The 16,074-nt window shown below is 59.6% G+C and overlaps 1 protein-coding gene across 1 annotated transcript; it reads left to right on the forward strand.

Annotated features, from left to right (window-relative positions):
• The first annotated feature begins 448 nt into the window (after positions 1–448).
• Positions 449–13,349, forward strand: STAT3 (signal transducer and activator of transcription 3). Its single transcript, XM_021532869.2, has 24 exons — positions 449–554; positions 4,047–4,193; positions 4,726–4,870; positions 5,019–5,117; positions 5,384–5,479; positions 5,563–5,644; positions 6,032–6,126; positions 6,336–6,487; positions 6,927–7,085; positions 7,185–7,277; positions 7,944–8,003; positions 8,296–8,325; positions 8,452–8,545; positions 8,628–8,675; positions 8,895–8,978; positions 9,069–9,167; positions 9,320–9,455; positions 9,684–9,736; positions 9,824–9,918; positions 10,191–10,330; positions 10,694–10,909; positions 11,136–11,178; positions 11,517–11,629; positions 11,708–13,349. Exons 2-24 carry the CDS (start codon positions 4,066–4,068, stop codon positions 11,761–11,763), a joined length of 2,316 nt encoding a protein of 771 aa, XP_021388544.1. The 5' UTR covers positions 449–554; positions 4,047–4,065; the 3' UTR covers positions 11,764–13,349.
• Positions 13,350–16,074: the final 2,725 nt, after the last annotated feature.

Here is a 16,074-nt window from a genome sequence, read left to right on the forward strand (position 1 = left end):
CCCACAGGGATCCATCCCCACAGGGACCCATCCCCACGCCCCACAGGGATCCATCCCCACAGCCCCACAGGGACCCAGCCCCGTCCGCCTCACGGGGCCGATCCCCCTTTCCCCACGCGGGGGCGCTGCTCCCACCGCGGCGCGGCCCCTTTAAGAGGCTGCGGCGGCGGCGGCGGCGACCGCGTGACGTCACGGCGCTGCCCGGAACTCAGCTGGGTTTCCCGCACGGCTGTTCCCGGCAGTCTCTCCCCCCCCCCGGTCCCCTGCACCGCCTCTGCCTAGCGAAGCCCCGCGGCGGGAGGCGGTGCCATCCGGGAATAGCCGGGGGGGCAGCCCCCTCGCAGCGCGCCGTGACGCACCACGCAACGACCGCGCTGATTGGCTGTCGGAAGCCTAGCGGGGCGGGGCTGCAGGAGCAGCGAGTCGCTATTGGCTGTGCTGCAGTGACGTCACGGAGGGGCGGGGCCGGGCCGCAGGAGCTCCGGTCCCTCGGCGCAGCCGGACGCGATCGCCGCCGTGCCCGGGAGCCGCCGCCCCGCCCGCCGGGACCGCCGGTGAGCGCGGGAGCCGCCGGGAGCCGCCGTCCCCCGGGCCGGCGTGGGGCGGGAGCGGGGCCGGCATCGCGGGGTAACGCGGGGGCCTGTCCCGGCTCTCCGGCACTAGAGGGCCGAGCCGCGGTGCGGAGCGGAGCGAGGTCGGTCTGTGCGGATCTTCCGGGCTGGCACCGCACCCGGCCCGGCACGGGGACGGAGCCCGAACCGGCTTCCCGGAGAGCGAGGAGCGCCGGGACCGGCGTGGCCGGAGGAGGGGCGGCCCGCCCGGGCTGGGCCGAGGCCGGCACGGCCTCGGGGCTCCCGTGCGGAACGAGGCCGGGCCGGTGCGGCTCGTCCCGGCGCTGGCAGCGCCGTGGTGACGGCAGGACTCGGAACCAGGGCTGGGAAGCGAAAGGGTGCCCGGGCACAGCGGGGCTGGAGGGATCTGCGCGCTCAGGGCTGTCACATGCCTCCTGGACTGAGCCAGCAGCCCGGGGCCTCCTGCCCGGCCCGGTGACCGCGGTGCCCCGGTGGCAGTCCCGGTGGGTGCCGGGTGTGTCGAGCACAGCAGTCGAGTTGTGCAGAACGAGAGCTCTGCGGGGGCTGACAGCGATGCCCGCCGCTCCTGCAGCCCGGCGCTGTGTGCGGTGGCTCCTGTCCCCCGGGCCAGCGGACACCGGCAGGGTGGGCTGGCCGGGGTGCGCCCCTCTGCACCGCAGGGAGCGGCCCTGCCCGGTGAGCACACCGGGGAGCGCACCCCGCTTCCACCGTGACGGTGTCGCTGTCACTCCCCCGGTCTTCTCCGTCTGTTGGAGCTGCTGGAGCAGCGCTGGCGGAGCACAGCAGGGCTGTGGGTGGGTGTCCCCATGGTGACAGTGTCACTGGCAGCTGCTGCAGTGGGAGTTTGGCTGGGATGGACCTTGGAGAGCTGTGATGAGGAGCAGCAGGCCGTGGCAGGTGGGTTGGTCGGAACTCTGTGAGGTTGCCCAAAACTGTCTCCCTCCTCCTGTTGTAAATCTCTGCATCGCTGTTTTCCACCTCCAAGGCTGGCTTTGAAATCGCTCCAGAAAAGCAGAGCCAAATTCTTCTAGTAGCCTTTCCAAACTGTCTCTCGTGCTGCCAGAGCCACTGGCTGCCGTGTGGAGCAGTTTTCCATTGGGCTGTTGATGGTTGTGTGGAAGAGGGGACAGCGGGGTGCTGGGTGCCTGGTGCAGGGACTCTCTGAATTGTTCTGTCATGACCCTCTGATGGCACCGTGATGATGTGGCCTGTGCAATGCTGTCAGTGACTGAGCTTCATCCTCCTGTCACTGTAGAGGACGTGGAGTCACAGGCTCCTTCTAAGGCCCTTTCCAGTGACTCCCCCATACACGTTGCCCTAGGGCTCGTTGCTTGTTGTAGGGACACACGTGCAGGGTGTTCCCAGGCAGGCAGAAAGCAGTTGCAGGGTTGGTTCCAGGGCAGCCCCGTTTTGAGTGGGGTGGTTGGAGTGTGCAGAGCTGTCCCAGAGGCTGCAGGTGACACTGTGCAGCTCAGCCTGACTCTTGTGCTCTGCCCTTGCAGGAAGATAAAGAAAGATGAACTTTAGCTCTTGAGCTACTTTTAGCAGCTCTGCTCTGAGCTCTGGACAGCATGTTTACCCTTGAGCTTGCATCATGCCGTGTTGGTCCCGGCCATGTCGGCTGCTCTCTGGCTCCTTTCCAGAGATGGAGGAGAGGCAGACCACAGAGATGGGCAAGCCCAGCGAAATCAGAAAAGTTCAGTCCTTGGATCTTTAACTGAGGCAAGGGTGGCTTCCCGTTGGTGGGGCTGGACAGGCAGAGGCTCCTGTGTGGGGTTCAGGGCTGGCAGGATCAGAGATTCCCTGACAGTGGTGGCTGCTGCTGTGAGGAATGTCTTGGGGACCTTTTCCTCCAGGAATGTCAGAGTGCCTTGGATGTATGCCAGGACAAGCTGGAGTTTAGTGCTGCAAGCTGGCTTCTCCTGCAGCTGTTTGTGGCAGTGGGAAGTGGCTGAGTCCTGTCCAAGTGCTGCTGCCTCGTGGCAGCTTGGGAGCTTTGCTCTTGGCCCTTTGGTGCTCTCAGACTGGGGCTCCAGCACCGCTCTGAAATGCTGAGATTGTGGCTTTCAGGTGGAACATTGCTTGGATCGTGGGTCCGGATGTGGCATCTGGTTCAGTTTCTGCAGCTTGATGGGCAGGTTTGCCTGTGAGCCCCTTGGCACCGGGCACTGCAGGGGCTGCCCAGGTAACTGCTCCCTGTGCCATGCTGCTGCAGCACTGTCCTCCTCAGAGCTGGAAGCACAGCTCTGGCAGGAGCTGGGCTGGGGCAGCAGCTGCTGCTGTTTCCGGAGGGGCTGGTGCAATAGGAAGTGGTGGCTGAGCTCACCGTCCAGGCAGGGCAATCCCTGTGGGGCTGGTGGGCTTTCACTCTGGCCTGGCTTGTGCTTTTGTTGGGTTCCCCCCAGGAGCAGCACTACTCATGCCTCCAGGACTGAGTGGAACGGCTGGAGCCCTGCAGCTGCTGGGGCAGAGGGAGCATTCCCTGAGCTGCAGCAGCTGAGAACTGGCCACAAAGGGCTGAACCCCCTGTGGAATGGGGCTCTGCTGTGCTGCCCCACACACAACCCTGGCCCACAGCTCACAGCCCAGCCCATGGACTGCAGCATTGTAGAGGCTCTGTCACATCAGCCAGGTCTGACTCCAGGGCTGTAGGAATCTGTTGCCTGCAGGACCTTGCATGGCCACTGGCTCTCTCCTTTCGTGTTCACTTGTTGCTCCGTTGAAAGCAGGTTTGGTTCATGTGGACTTCTTTGAGGATTGCACCAGTGGGTTGTAGTTCAAGGTTAATGTCCTGTGGAGGCTGCTCCTGCCTTTGGGGCTGTGAAGTACCAAAAACCTCTCTAACTCCCATATCTGTGCCAATGTCTGTCCCCTCCTGGTGTCTCAGCCCACAGAGGATGTTTCCACTTTCTTTTTTCACATCCAGACAAATGGGGAAGCAGTCCCTTGGGGGAGGAGGCCATGTAGTGATGCTGCATCACTCAGCGCAGGGACCTTTGGGAAAAGCCAGCCACTTTCTGCAGGGAAGTGACTGCTGCTGTCATGTGGAGCTGTGCCTTCATTTGCCAGCACAGCTGGAGTCCCCTCGTTAGTGTCAGTTTGATTTCCATTGATTCAAGTCATGAACTTGAAAATTGCTCCTTCCTTGTTTCTGTTGCTTCCTGGCAGTCTCCGCCTTCCTCACTTACTGTAAGCTCCACAGCCACTTCCCTGCCTCCCAGCAGGGCTGACTAGGGGTGCCTTTAAGACCAAATTAAAGCTTCATTCCTACCTGTTGCCAGTGACCAGCCTGCCTGTGCCAGCTGTCCTGGAGCTCTGTGCCCTGGGCTCGTTCCCTGGCTGTCTCTGGTTCTGGCCAGAGAACCCTTTTCAGGGATTGCAGTAGTCACAGCTGGGTCCTGGCAGGAGGGAGCCAGGAGCCAGCTCTGAGCCACCTGTGTTGCCATCCCTCAGGTCTCTGGAGCTGGCCAGGATGGCGCAGTGGAACCAGCTACAGCAGCTCGACACACGGTACCTGGAGCAGCTCCACCAGCTCTACAGCGACAGCTTCCCCATGGAGCTCCGGCAGTTCCTGGCCCCGTGGATTGAAAGCCAGGACTGGTAAGGCCTTTTGAAATGCCAGTGAGGGGACTTTGCTCATAACACCCATCTGCAGGGCCTCAAGTGGGCTGGAGGAGCTCTGTCGCTTTCCCTGGGCCCCTGGTGATGGGACTGCCCTCTCTCTCTGGTGCTCATGTGGCATCAAGGGAAGCAGGACTGTGCATGGAGTGGGACTCTGTGCACTGTGTTAGACCCTGGGCCAGGAGCAGAGGTGGCTCTGAGGCAGGGGGATGTCCCCATCCAGGGCTGGCTAACACTGACCTCTGTTGTAAAAGGGGCTGACACAGTGATTGCTGGATCCTGTCCTTGAGCATGTGGGACGTGCTCACAGACATCAGGTGCTGGTGTGCACTGTCTGCCTGGTCTACTTGACCAGATGGTGATTAGTCACAAGCCGGATTCAATCTTAGAGATCTTTTCCTTCCTAAATGATTCAGTGATTCTGTAAGTTGCACAGGGGATGGTGGGTGTGAGCAGAGCCCCCCTGTTTTGCCCCTTGCCAGGCACTCAGGGCTCTCCCTCCCCTGCACAGGGCATACGCTGCCAGCAAGGAGTCTCACGCCACGCTGGTGTTCCACAACCTGCTGGGGGAGATCGACCAGCAGTACAGCCGCTTCCTGCAGGAGTCCAACGTCCTCTACCAGCACAACCTGCGCCGCATCAAGCAGTTCCTGCAGGTGAGCTGGGAAGTGCCACCATGCTGGGGGAGCTGGTGAGGGTCCAAGCGATTCCTTGGCACAGCTCAGCATCCACAGCCCTCAAGGATGTGGAGATCCCAGGGGTTGCCTTGTGCCTGCTGACCGTGGGGTGTTTGACCCTTTACAGAGCAGATACTTGGAGAAGCCAATGGAAATAGCTCGCATCGTGGCTCGCTGCCTCTGGGAAGAGTCCCGGCTCCTCCAGACCGCTGCCACCGCAGCCCAGGTCAGTGGCCACGGATCCCAGGGCCTCCATCCTGATTTCTGATAGCCAGGATGCAGCCTGGGTGTTCTGGCTGGGTGTGGTGAGCTGGGTGTCTCCATCTCTCATCTCCTTGACCCTGTGCCGCACTGGAGCTGATGCGGAAGTGAGCAGACAGCTGCCATTGTGTGTTAGGGATGGGTTGAGGACTCTGCAGAGCCTCCTCAGGCTGGAAGGGAGCTTCCCCAGGTTACAGCCCTGTCCTTATGCCCTTCTTATCCGCTCTGCAGCAAGGGGGACAGGCAACACATCCAACAGCAGCTGTGGTGACAGAGAAGCAGCAGATGCTGGAGCAGCACCTGCAGGATGTCAGGAAGAGGGTGCAGGTATGTGTCTGCCTGGGCACCTTCGGCTCTTCCCACCAAGGTTTTTGAGTGCTGTGAATGAAATCACATTTCTTGCCTTGAAGGATCTGGAGCAGAAGATGAAAGTGGTAGAGAATCTCCAAGATGACTTTGATTTTAACTACAAGACTTTGAAAAGCCAAGGAGGTAATGACAGTTCATTAGCATCTGCAAACCACAGTGTGTTCCTGCAAGGAAACTTGCTGGAGAGGTGTTCCAGCCTTCATTCCCAGAGGGAATGTGCTCATTCTCAGGGAATTTGCATGGCAATTGCATAAACCTGGTCTTCTGTTTCTGCCACGGATGCTGCCCTTGAGGGAGCTGAACTGAGCTTTGCTGTAAGCACAGCAGTGTGATGGGGAAGGATTGGCTTCTGTGGGTGCAGGAGAGCCACAGAAGTGCTTGGAGGCTGTGCCAGATTCCTGTTTGGCTCTAGGGTGCCTGCATTTAGCTGTGAAAGTGTTGTGTTGTTGGGGCACTTGAGAAGGTGGGAAGAGTCCCTGTGTGTGGCTGAAGCTTCTCACCTGTGCACAGACATGCAGGACCTGAACGGGAACAACCAGTCAGTGACCCGGCAGAAGATGCAGCAGCTGGAGCAAATGCTGACAGCTCTGGACCAGATGCGCAGGGTAAGTGGGGCAGCTGCCCCTCCACATTCCCCCAGGTGCAGATCCCTCTTCTTCAGGGTCGGAGTTTGGTAGTTCCTGCGTGGCCAGAACCAGGAGCAGTGCAGCAAGCACAGCCCTGAGTGACTTCTTCCTTGTTTCTGAATGTGAAACTTGTGGGTCCGTGGGGGGAAGTCACAGGGTGCTGAAGGTTCTGCTTTCTCCCTTGGCAGGGCATAGTGAGCGAGCTGGCTGGGCTGCTGTCAGCCATGGAGTATGTGCAGAAGATGCTGGCAGATGAGGAACTGGCAGACTGGAAGAGGCGGCAGCAGATTGCCTGCATTGGTGGCCCACCCAATATCTGCCTGGACCGGCTTGAGAACTGGTGAGAGCTGCCTGGGGCTGTGTCAGTGGCCAGAGCAGTGTCAGTCATACACCTGCTGTGGAAATGAGCTCTTGGTGTCTGGAAATGTCCTTGCAAAATGGTTTATGATTGCTTACACATATGAATGTAGCCTGCTGCTTAGACTGAGCCATGATGGCAGGCATGGTGCTGAAAAGGTGTCCCACTGTCCCCAGTTCCATGCCTGGGGGATTCTGAGGCTGCTGGAAAGTTTTAGGCCCTGAAGTCACCTGGGCACATCAGGTTTTGTTTGTAATACATGCTCTAGAAAAATGCTCTGGGCTTGGAGCCACAGACACACTCAGTTCTTGACTGGTTTGGCATGGAGAGTGTGTTCTTGCATGGGAAGAGAAGGGCTCTGCAGGCTGGACAGTGCAGGCTTGGCAGCCAGAGCTAATGCTGGTTCTCCCTGCTCCCCTAGGATAACCTCCCTCGCTGAATCACAGCTACAGACCCGGCAGCAGATCAAGAAGTTGGAAGAACTGCAGCAAAAAGTATCCTATAAGGGTGACCCAATCGTGCAGCACCGACCCATGCTGGAGGAGCGGATTGTGGAGCTGTTCAGGAACCTGATGAAAAGGTGCTGAAGGCAGGCAGGAGCTGCAGGCAGTCCCAGTCATGGCTGTGGGTGGAGGGTGGGCAGCGAGGTCTGACTGTGGTCTCTGTGCTGTTCCTGCAGTGCTTTTGTTGTGGAGAGGCAGCCCTGCATGCCCATGCACCCCGACCGGCCCCTTGTCATCAAGACAGGTGTGCAGTTCACCACCAAAGTCAGGTGGGTCACCTTCCCTGCAGGTGAGGGAGGGGAGCTGAGCAGGGAGGGCAGCCTGGGATCACTCTCTGAAGATGCTGCTGTAGATACAGCCCCCAGCTTATCTGGGGAGCACTGGTGCTGGGAAGGGATGGATACCAGCAGGGATGATCCCAGTGGGCTGGAGTGCTGCCCACATGACTCAGTGCAGGGCTGGCTGGGGATCTGCCATGTTCCTGGAAGCAGCTGGGTTCTGGTAAATCCTGCTGTGAGGGTGGGAAGCATCAGCCCATCCCTGGCCAGCTGCAGCTCAGCCTGGGCCATGTTCTCTGCCAGCCTCCACGGCGGTAGGCTGCTCTGATGCCAGGCTCTGCCTGGAGCTTCCTTGCCCTTTCCCATCTGTGCCTCCATGGCAGCCTCTGGCCCAGAGTAGTGTGGGGGGTGTTTGTTCAGAGCCTGGCACGGGCTGTCAGCAGCCCAAACAAGCTCCTTGGGATGCTCAGGAAGTACCAGCACCTCCCTGGTTTTGGGGACAGGTGCCAGGGCTGACATGTCCCAGACCTGTGTGGAGGTGTACCGAGGGCCACCAGAGGAGCTGGTTCATACTGCTGGCTGTGCCAGGTGCCCTGTGGAGCAGGAGCAGTTTCTGTGCACAGCATGTTCATGCTCTGTGTCTGCTGATTCTTGCAGATTGTTGGTCAAGTTTCCAGAGCTGAACTATCAGCTGAAAATCAAAGTCTGCATTGACAAGTGAGTCCTGTGCTTCCCTTCCAGTGGCACTGGGTGGGCTTACTGGGATGGGACTGATTCCTGCTGCTCCTGGATTGGGCTCAATCTCCACAATGAGGGCCAGTATGGCCCCCAGTTGAGGGGGAGGGTGCAGAGTGGTGCTGAGTCCTGAGGATTCACCCCCATGTGGGGGGGAAGGCTTGTGGGACTCATGGGACTCATGCTGTGATGCAGCTAGCACTGCACATCAGCTTGTCTGCATCAGGGTAGGAAGGCCACTCCCGTGACCTGGTGTCTCTTTCCCATTTTCTAGGGACTCTGGGGATGTTGCAGCACTTCGGGGGTAAGTGCACTGTGCACTGTTTGCTTTGCTCCTTTCTTCTTGGTTCTGCTTTTTTTTCCTGGCCAACATCCTACCACACATTCACTCCAAGACTGCCCTGTCAGCCACACTCTTTCCTCTTCCCAGGTCCCGGAAGTTTAACATCCTGGGGACCAACACCAAGGTCATGAACATGGAGGAGTCAAACAACGGCAGCCTCTCAGCAGAGTTCAAACACCTGGTGGGTACCATGAGCTCCTGGGCTGCTCCTGTGCAGCCAGGTGTTATTGTGGTGCTGCTGCAGCCTGTCCCTCTCTCTGCAGACCCTGCGGGAGCAGCGGTGTGGGAATGGAGGCCGAGCCAACTGTGATGTGAGTGTCAGGGGCCCTGGGAGGGTGGCTGGCCATTGACAGGGGCAGCTGAGCTGGGAGGGGATGCAGGAGCCCTGCCCTGAGGCAGGGGGTCCGCCAGCACTGGTTGGCACATTGGCAGCTTGCCAGGCCAGCCCAGCAGCCATGCTGGGTCTGGTGGTCGTGTGTTGGGCTGAGGGTGGGTGTCTTGGGGTGCTCATGGTGTCCCCTTCTGCCCAGGCCTCGCTGATAGTCACCGAGGAGCTGCACCTCATCACTTTTGAGACAGAGGTGTATCACCAGGGGCTGAAGATCGACCTGGAGGTGAGGCATGGGTCACTGCCTTCCACTGCCACGGGCCTGGGTAGAGCCCTGGGATTTATCCCAACTGATGGTGACATCCTCTCTTTGCAGACCCACTCGCTGCCTGTGGTGGTTATCTCCAACATCTGTCAGATGCCCAATGCCTGGGCATCCATCCTGTGGTACAACATGCTGACCAACAACCCCAAGGTAGGGCTGGTGTGGGAAGGCAGCAGGGCAGGTGTCAGGATGGGGGTGTCACGGTGAGAGAGGGAAACTGAGGCCAAGGAGCAAGGCTGAGGCAGCACCTGGCCGTGCTCCTGTCCCATGTCCTACTCAGGGCTGTGTGTTCCTTCGTGCAGAACGTGAACTTCTTCACCAAGCCACCCATTGGGACCTGGGACCAGGTGGCAGAGGTGCTGAGCTGGCAGTTCTCCTCCACCACGAAGCGTGGGCTCAGCATCGAGCAGCTGACCACACTGGCAGAAAAACTGCTGGGTAAGTGTGGGGTGACGTGGCAGGTTGTCCTGCCCATCCCTGTTGTCCCCTGGCGTGATTCCCCACCTGTACATGTCATCCAAGAGTGAGGTCCTGTGTTTGGCCTGGGAGCTTTTGGCTTGAGTAATTTTCAGGTTCTTGGTTTTCTCCCAGATGGCACAAACCCTGGAAATTGTGTCTTTGGAAGGACAGCTCTATTTAAATGGTTATGTTCCTTTTCCCTCCCAGGACCAGGTGTGAATTACTCTGGCTGTCAGATCACCTGGGCCAAGTTTTGCAAGGTAGAATTTCCTTTCTTCCCTGAGCACATTCCACTGGCTGTTCCCTTTTTCCAAGCCGTGCTAGCAGCCTCTCTGCCTTTTCCTCAGGAGAACATGGCTGGCAAAGGCTTCTCTTTCTGGGTCTGGCTGGACAACATCATTGACTTGGTGAAGAAGTACATCCTGGCTCTGTGGAATGAAGGGTGAGTGCCAGCCCAGAGCCTGAGGTTAGGCTGGGCCTTGGAAGGGGTCCCATGGGTTCCACCCTGATGCCATGGGGTGCCTTGTCCATGTGCAGGTGTGCTGTCCTGGGATACTTTTTGCTGGTTCAGACTGAAAACTCGCCTGGGAATCCATAAAATGTCAATGGCCAGGCTGAGTTCTGTTGTTGGGTAGAGCTGGCAGGACTTATATCCTGAAGGAGCTGCTCCTGTGCCCTGACCCATATTTGTTGTTCTTGCTTCCTCCTGCCCAGGTATATCATGGGCTTCATCAGCAAGGAGCGGGAGCGAGCCATCCTGAGCACCAAGCCCCCAGGGACCTTTCTTCTGCGCTTCAGTGAGAGCAGCAAGGAAGGAGGCATCACCTTCACGTGGGTGGAGAAGGACATCAGTGGTACGAGCTCTACCCTTGCTACTCTGGGTGTCTGGCTTGATATTCCAGGTTCCAGAGGGGTCTTGGATGCCCTGATAAGCATTTGTCCTTTGTCCTTGTCCCAGCAAGCTGTCTGCATGGGTTAACTTCTGAGCCTGGCCAGCCTTAGCTGGTCTTTGCCTTCTGGGTGTCTGTGCCCATGTGCTGCCCATGGGGCAGTTTCATATGGCACTGACACAGTCAGGTCCCAGTTCTGCCCCTTGGTCTGCTGTGTGCCTGGTAGGGCTAAACACAGCCCCAGGCCCATCCTGTCCCTACTGCTCTGGGGGTGACTGAAGGCAGCCCTGCCTTTGTTCTGTGCCAAACATCTCCTTCCTTGCACAGGGAAGACACAGATCCAGTCGGTGGAGCCTTACACCAAGCAGCAGCTGAACAACATGTCGTTTGCGGAGATCATCATGGGCTACAAAATCATGGATGCCACCAACATCCTGGTGTCCCCACTGGTGTACCTGTACCCAGACATCCCCAAGGAGGAGGCGTTTGGAAAGTACTGCCGCTCTGAGAGCCAGGAACACTCGGAAGCGACGGACTCAGGTAGTCGTTGACTTTCTGTGGCTCCTTTGTCACAGGGAGGCTCTGGGGATAGCACTGGCTGTCACCAGCCAGGACCCTGTGCCATCCCTGGAGGGCACAGCCACAGAGTGGGACCAGCCATGGGGTCCTGTTGGGTATGGTCAGAGGGTGGGCACTGCCTGTGTTCTGGGGGGCAGAGAGAAGGATTCGTCCTGGGGTGGCTGATGACGAAGCTTCTCCCTCCTTGCAGGTGCTGCTCCGTACCTGAAGACCAAGTTCATCTGCGTCACCCCGTGAGTGTTTCTGGGGATTGTCTGTCAGTGCTTGGGGGGTGTTTGTGTGCTCAGCCTTGCTTAAGGGAAAGGTTTCCTTCCTTTCTTTCCACATCTATCTGAGCTTTGCTTGGTTACTGTGGGGTTCCCAGCCTGGGGTGACGGTGGGGGCTGAGCTAGGCTCCGGCTGCTGCCCAAACCACAGCCCTGTTCTTCCCCTCCGGGGCCCCTTTCCTCTGGAGAACTCTGGGGGCTGCTGGGCCGTGCCCGGGGGGCCCCTCAGCGGGTAGAGGGGGTGTTAGATAGCTCTTGCCGGGCTCTGACTCCGGAGGTTTGTGTGCTTCTTCTCCCTTGGACAGCACCTCCTTCAGCAACACCATCGACCTGCCCATGTCCCCGCGCACCCTGGACTCACTCATGCAGTTCGGCAACAGCAGCGAGGGCGCAGAGAGCAACGCGGGTGGGCAGTTCGGTGAGTCGGGGGGGGCTCCAGGGGGCCCTGGCTGCCACCCCGCACGGGCCCCGTAACCCTGGCTGTGTCTGCCCGCAGAGTCGCTGACCTTCGACATGGAGCTGACCCCAGAGTGTGCGTCCTCGCCCATGTGAGGGGCTGCGCCGGCGCGCGGGGCCCTCCCTGGGCTCAGCCTTCCCACCTCCAGAGCGCTCCCCCGGATTTGTCCCACTCGGCTGCAGCTGCTCCAGGCCTGCCCTCGGCCACAGCTGGGGGCCAGGGTCCCTGAGTGGGTTCAGGTCCTCACCTGACCCAGCAGCGCAGCCCCTCTCTGGGGTGGTGCCTCTCACCTCTGGGGGAGGGGGATGAATCTTTTTCTATTTCCTTCCATAACAGTTTTCTATTATTTTTTCTCATTCAAGTGCCTATTTGCCTCCGATTGCAGCCACAGCTCCCACAAACTCTTCCACAGCCCCAGTCCTGCTGCTGGAAGCTGCTGCCCTGACTGCCCGCACCCAAACCCACAAGACCCTACAAGTCTGGAATTGCAGAGGGGATTGGCCATGTGGCAGGGTCTGCCCTGCTGCTCCCAGCACCTCCTAGAGCTTGCAGGGTGCTGGGCTGAGTCCCCTCTCTGCACCCACCTGGTTTTAGAGACCTCTGGCCAGGATGACCAGTACAGGGCTTGGAGCTGCAGGTGGATGTATCCAGGTTCTCCCACCCTTGACTCAGGAGGCACTGCCCCTGCTGGACTCAGCCTGGGGTTTGCTGGGAGCCCAGAGGTTCAGGAGCTGTTTGTGCTTGTCCCCAGATTCCTGCTTTAGAGTGGTCTGGCCAATGCTGGCAGCCCGGGCTCATTTTGGGATGGCTGGTATCCCTGGGGTAGGGCAGTGCTGCTACCCAGGAATGGCACCTGTGTGTGAGCAGCATTTGCAGCTGTGGCCCATTCTGGGAGCTGGATGAAGCCACAGGGGCTGTCCTGCTTCCCTGTGGCCAGGCTGGTGCTGGGAGCTCGGTCTTGCTTCCAGCACTGTGCCAAGTTAGACCTCTTGGACCCTGGGGAATTGGGGGAACCAGCATGGCTGACAGTGGGGCACCTGGCCTGTCCCCTTCTTTCTGGGTTATGAGGGGCCAGGCATGGGGTCCTGCAGCTTCTTGGGGGCTTCATGTGGCATTTGTATTGGAGGTTGGCCCTCACAGTTAAGGTGGGAAGAGGCAAGAGTTGAAGGGAGCAGGTGGATGTGAGGAGAATAACATATTGTGGGGCAGTGCAAGACAGTGACAGGGGTGTTGTGAAGAGCAGGTCTCCTGACTTTTGGGGGGTTGGTGGTTGTGGTCCTGCATTTAACAAAACTGGGGGAGCCCTCCTGCCCTTTCCATGCAATGGGCAAACAGACACGGATGAGCAGTGGAGGGGTGGGGGAGGCAGTGGCAGAGCTGCTCCCTCCGAGTTGCATCACAGCTGGTGGGCAAGGAGCAGGAGGGCAGGGGGGAGGATCCCCATGGCTGTGGGGTCTGAGCAAGCCCCTCCAAGCTGTGAGGAGCAGGATGGGGGGTCCGTGGCTGGCCCTGGGGATGCTCAGGGGCGATGAGGGCCCTTTGCCCCTCTGCTCGCTCGCCATAGCTGCCTCCAGCCACAGTCCCTGGCAGCATTCAATACTGTAAAAAATTTTATTTTTTGTATATTTTATTGCTGTATCTACAGGCTTTAACTTTCTCCGAAATAAAGGCCCTGAAGCGACGTGCTCTGGGGTGTGAGCTTGGCTCTGCCTGCGGCACCCGCCTGACCCTGCTCTGGGAACTGGGGCCTCTGTCGGCGCAGCGCGGCCGCGGCGCCGCAGCCGCGGTTTGCTGCTGCGACCCGGCTGCGGCACCTGCCCGGCACGCGTGGGCAGCTGCCCCATAGCGGGGCCTGCGGGGCCCTTCCCGGGCGTGCGGGGGGCAGTCGCCGTGTCCCAGCCCGTGGTTGCTCTCTCTGCCCCAGAGACGCGCCTGGGTCTCCTCCACTTGTGTAAAGGAAATGCCGGTGCCAGCGTGGGAGGACGTGGCGGCGCTGGGGCCCTGCTCTGGCTGCTCTCGGCTGTCTGGGGCTGCAGAGGGGCCCCTGCGACTGCTGCTGCCCCCGGGGTCCATGAGCTGGGGCTGGGGGCAGCAGGTCCCAGGCTCTGCAAGGCACGGCTGGATGGGTGTATGAGGCTGGGAGCGCTGGCTGGTGACAGTGACGCACTTTGCACCCTGGTGGATCCCACCCCAGCACATGCACCCCTAGCCCTCTACAGTACCATGGAGAACAGGATCATTCCAGGTTTTGTGCTCTGATGAGGCCAAGAGGGAGAGATTATTTCTCTGTCAGAGCAGGATTAGGGGGATTGTTCATGCAGGTCATGTGGAACTGGCTGTGCTGCATCATTTGAGGCGCTGGAGGTGCGCTGGAGCCTTCTCTGCCCTCTGTGTGCCCTGGAGCATCCTGCTCAGGTCTGAGCTGACCATGTCCCTGCTTTGGGAACCGGCCTCACTCCAGGTCCCTCCATTTCTCTGTCAAACCAACCCAGGGCTCTGCCCAGACCCCACAGTCCCATTCCTGCTCTTAAGGCAGCTGTGTTGGATCATTGTCTATCTCAGTGGTGCAGCCCAGGGTGCTGCAGGTGAGGGGCAGCTCACAAAGGAATGAGGCCCAGCCCGCTGGCAGGGACCCCCTTCTGGCCTGGCAGGTACCAGCTCCCCTCTGGCAGCTGCAGGATGGAGTTGAGAACCCAGGACTAAGGAATTTCCTTACTCATTTGCAACCCTTGGGGTTGCCACAACCATGTGGTGTCAGGAACATGGTGTTTCATTCCCCATTCCTGCAGATCAGGGGTTCTTTATCTCCCTGGGCCCACTGCATTCCTGTTGGCACCTGCCCTGCTCAGCCAGGAGCAGCCCAGGCGCCGCTGCTCCCAACTCTGAGTTCCTGCTGTGGGTAGCAGCAGGCTGGCAGCTTGGCAGCTCCTGGAGCCTGGAGAAAGTGCCCAGGGAAGGTCCCTGTGCTGGGCTGGAGAAACCCCTGCAGCACCAGCAGCAAGTGGGGCAAGGGACTCTTGCCAACATCCTGTCCCCCTCCTTCTGCCCCGTTGGGCTGCTGCCCTTGTTGTCTGCCTGTGCTGGGGCAGAAGGTTGTTTGTGGCTCCAAAAGGAGGTCACGGGGTGGCTTTGCTCCTTGCCCAGAGCTGCTGCACAGTGGGGAGGAGTGGGGACGGTGTCTGAGCCAAGCGTGCAAACGGATTAGGGGTTTCCAAATGCAGATAATCCGCTTGGGATGCGGACACTTGCATGACGGGCACAGGGCGGCCCCGTGGGGATGGGCAGCCACCTGCCAGGGCAGCCCCAGACCAGGGGCAGTCCAGAGCAGGCGCTAGTGTAGAGTCCCACTGGTACCTGGGGTGTGCAATATTGACAGTTCCTTGGGAATAAGGCAGCAGACGGGGATTAGAGAGGCCACAGTTTATCCCAGGGCCAAGCAACTGAATGAGCAGGGCTGCAGTGAGGGGTGGGAGGCAGAAAACCCCGGGACTCGGTTGCTACCTGCCTGAGGGTCACCTCTGCCCTCCCAGGTGCTGGGTAGGATCTTCCCACAGCAACACATGCTGAGCTGCAGAGCACATGCCACTGCTGCCCAAGCCAAGAGCCATCCCAATCCCTGCTTCCAGTGCTCAGAACACAACAGTCAAATAAATATTGCATCACACTCAGATAAATACACAGCAGAGCAGAACCAAGCAGTGGCAGAGGTCAGAGCCGGAGCTCCGGCACGGTGTGATCTCCAAAAACACCACCTCCCAGCCATTCCAGGAGGACACAACCTGCCCGTTTCCCTACAGGTGTCACATCCTGGCTCAGAATGCAGCATCTGGCTGTGGTGGCACCAGCACCAAGGGCTCTGCTCACCCCGACATCGGGTGAAGGGCCCTGGCCCTGGTGCAGCCACTGGTCTGGGCCGACCTGTGGCAGCACATTTGTGGCAGGAGTGGCTGGGACTGAGCGGTTACTGTGGCAACCTGAGCTCTGCGAGGGAGAGCAGGGATGCAGGGAGAGGACAGGGATGTGCAGGGATGTTGGGATGCACCAGCGTGGGGTGGGGGCCAAGTGCAGCCCCTGATGGTTACGCTCCTGCTGCCCCCAGCCAGCCCTGGCACTGGGGTGGGCATGAGATGATCGTGCCCTTGTCCCAGCTGGGCTGTGGGTGCTGCAGGGCTCCCTGTGCCCTCTCAGGTGCAGAGATACTCACTGAGCTGATGGGGGGTTCTGGTGCCCTCTGCAGACCCATTCGGGCTCTCGCTGTCCTGTCCTGGCTGTTTCAGTACCAGAAACTGGATGTTCTTTCCTAGCTGGAGGAACTATGGAGGAAACATTGCCCAGGCAATGGCACCGCTTGGCTGCTGAGGCCAAGTGTTTGCTGGGTTGCTCCCAGCCATATTCGAGTGGCTGGA

This window comes from Lonchura striata, chromosome 25, assembly GCF_046129695.1.
Source record: "Lonchura striata isolate bLonStr1 chromosome 25, bLonStr1.mat, whole genome shotgun sequence".
NCBI classification, from domain to species: Eukaryota; Metazoa; Chordata; class Aves; order Passeriformes; family Estrildidae; genus Lonchura; species Lonchura striata.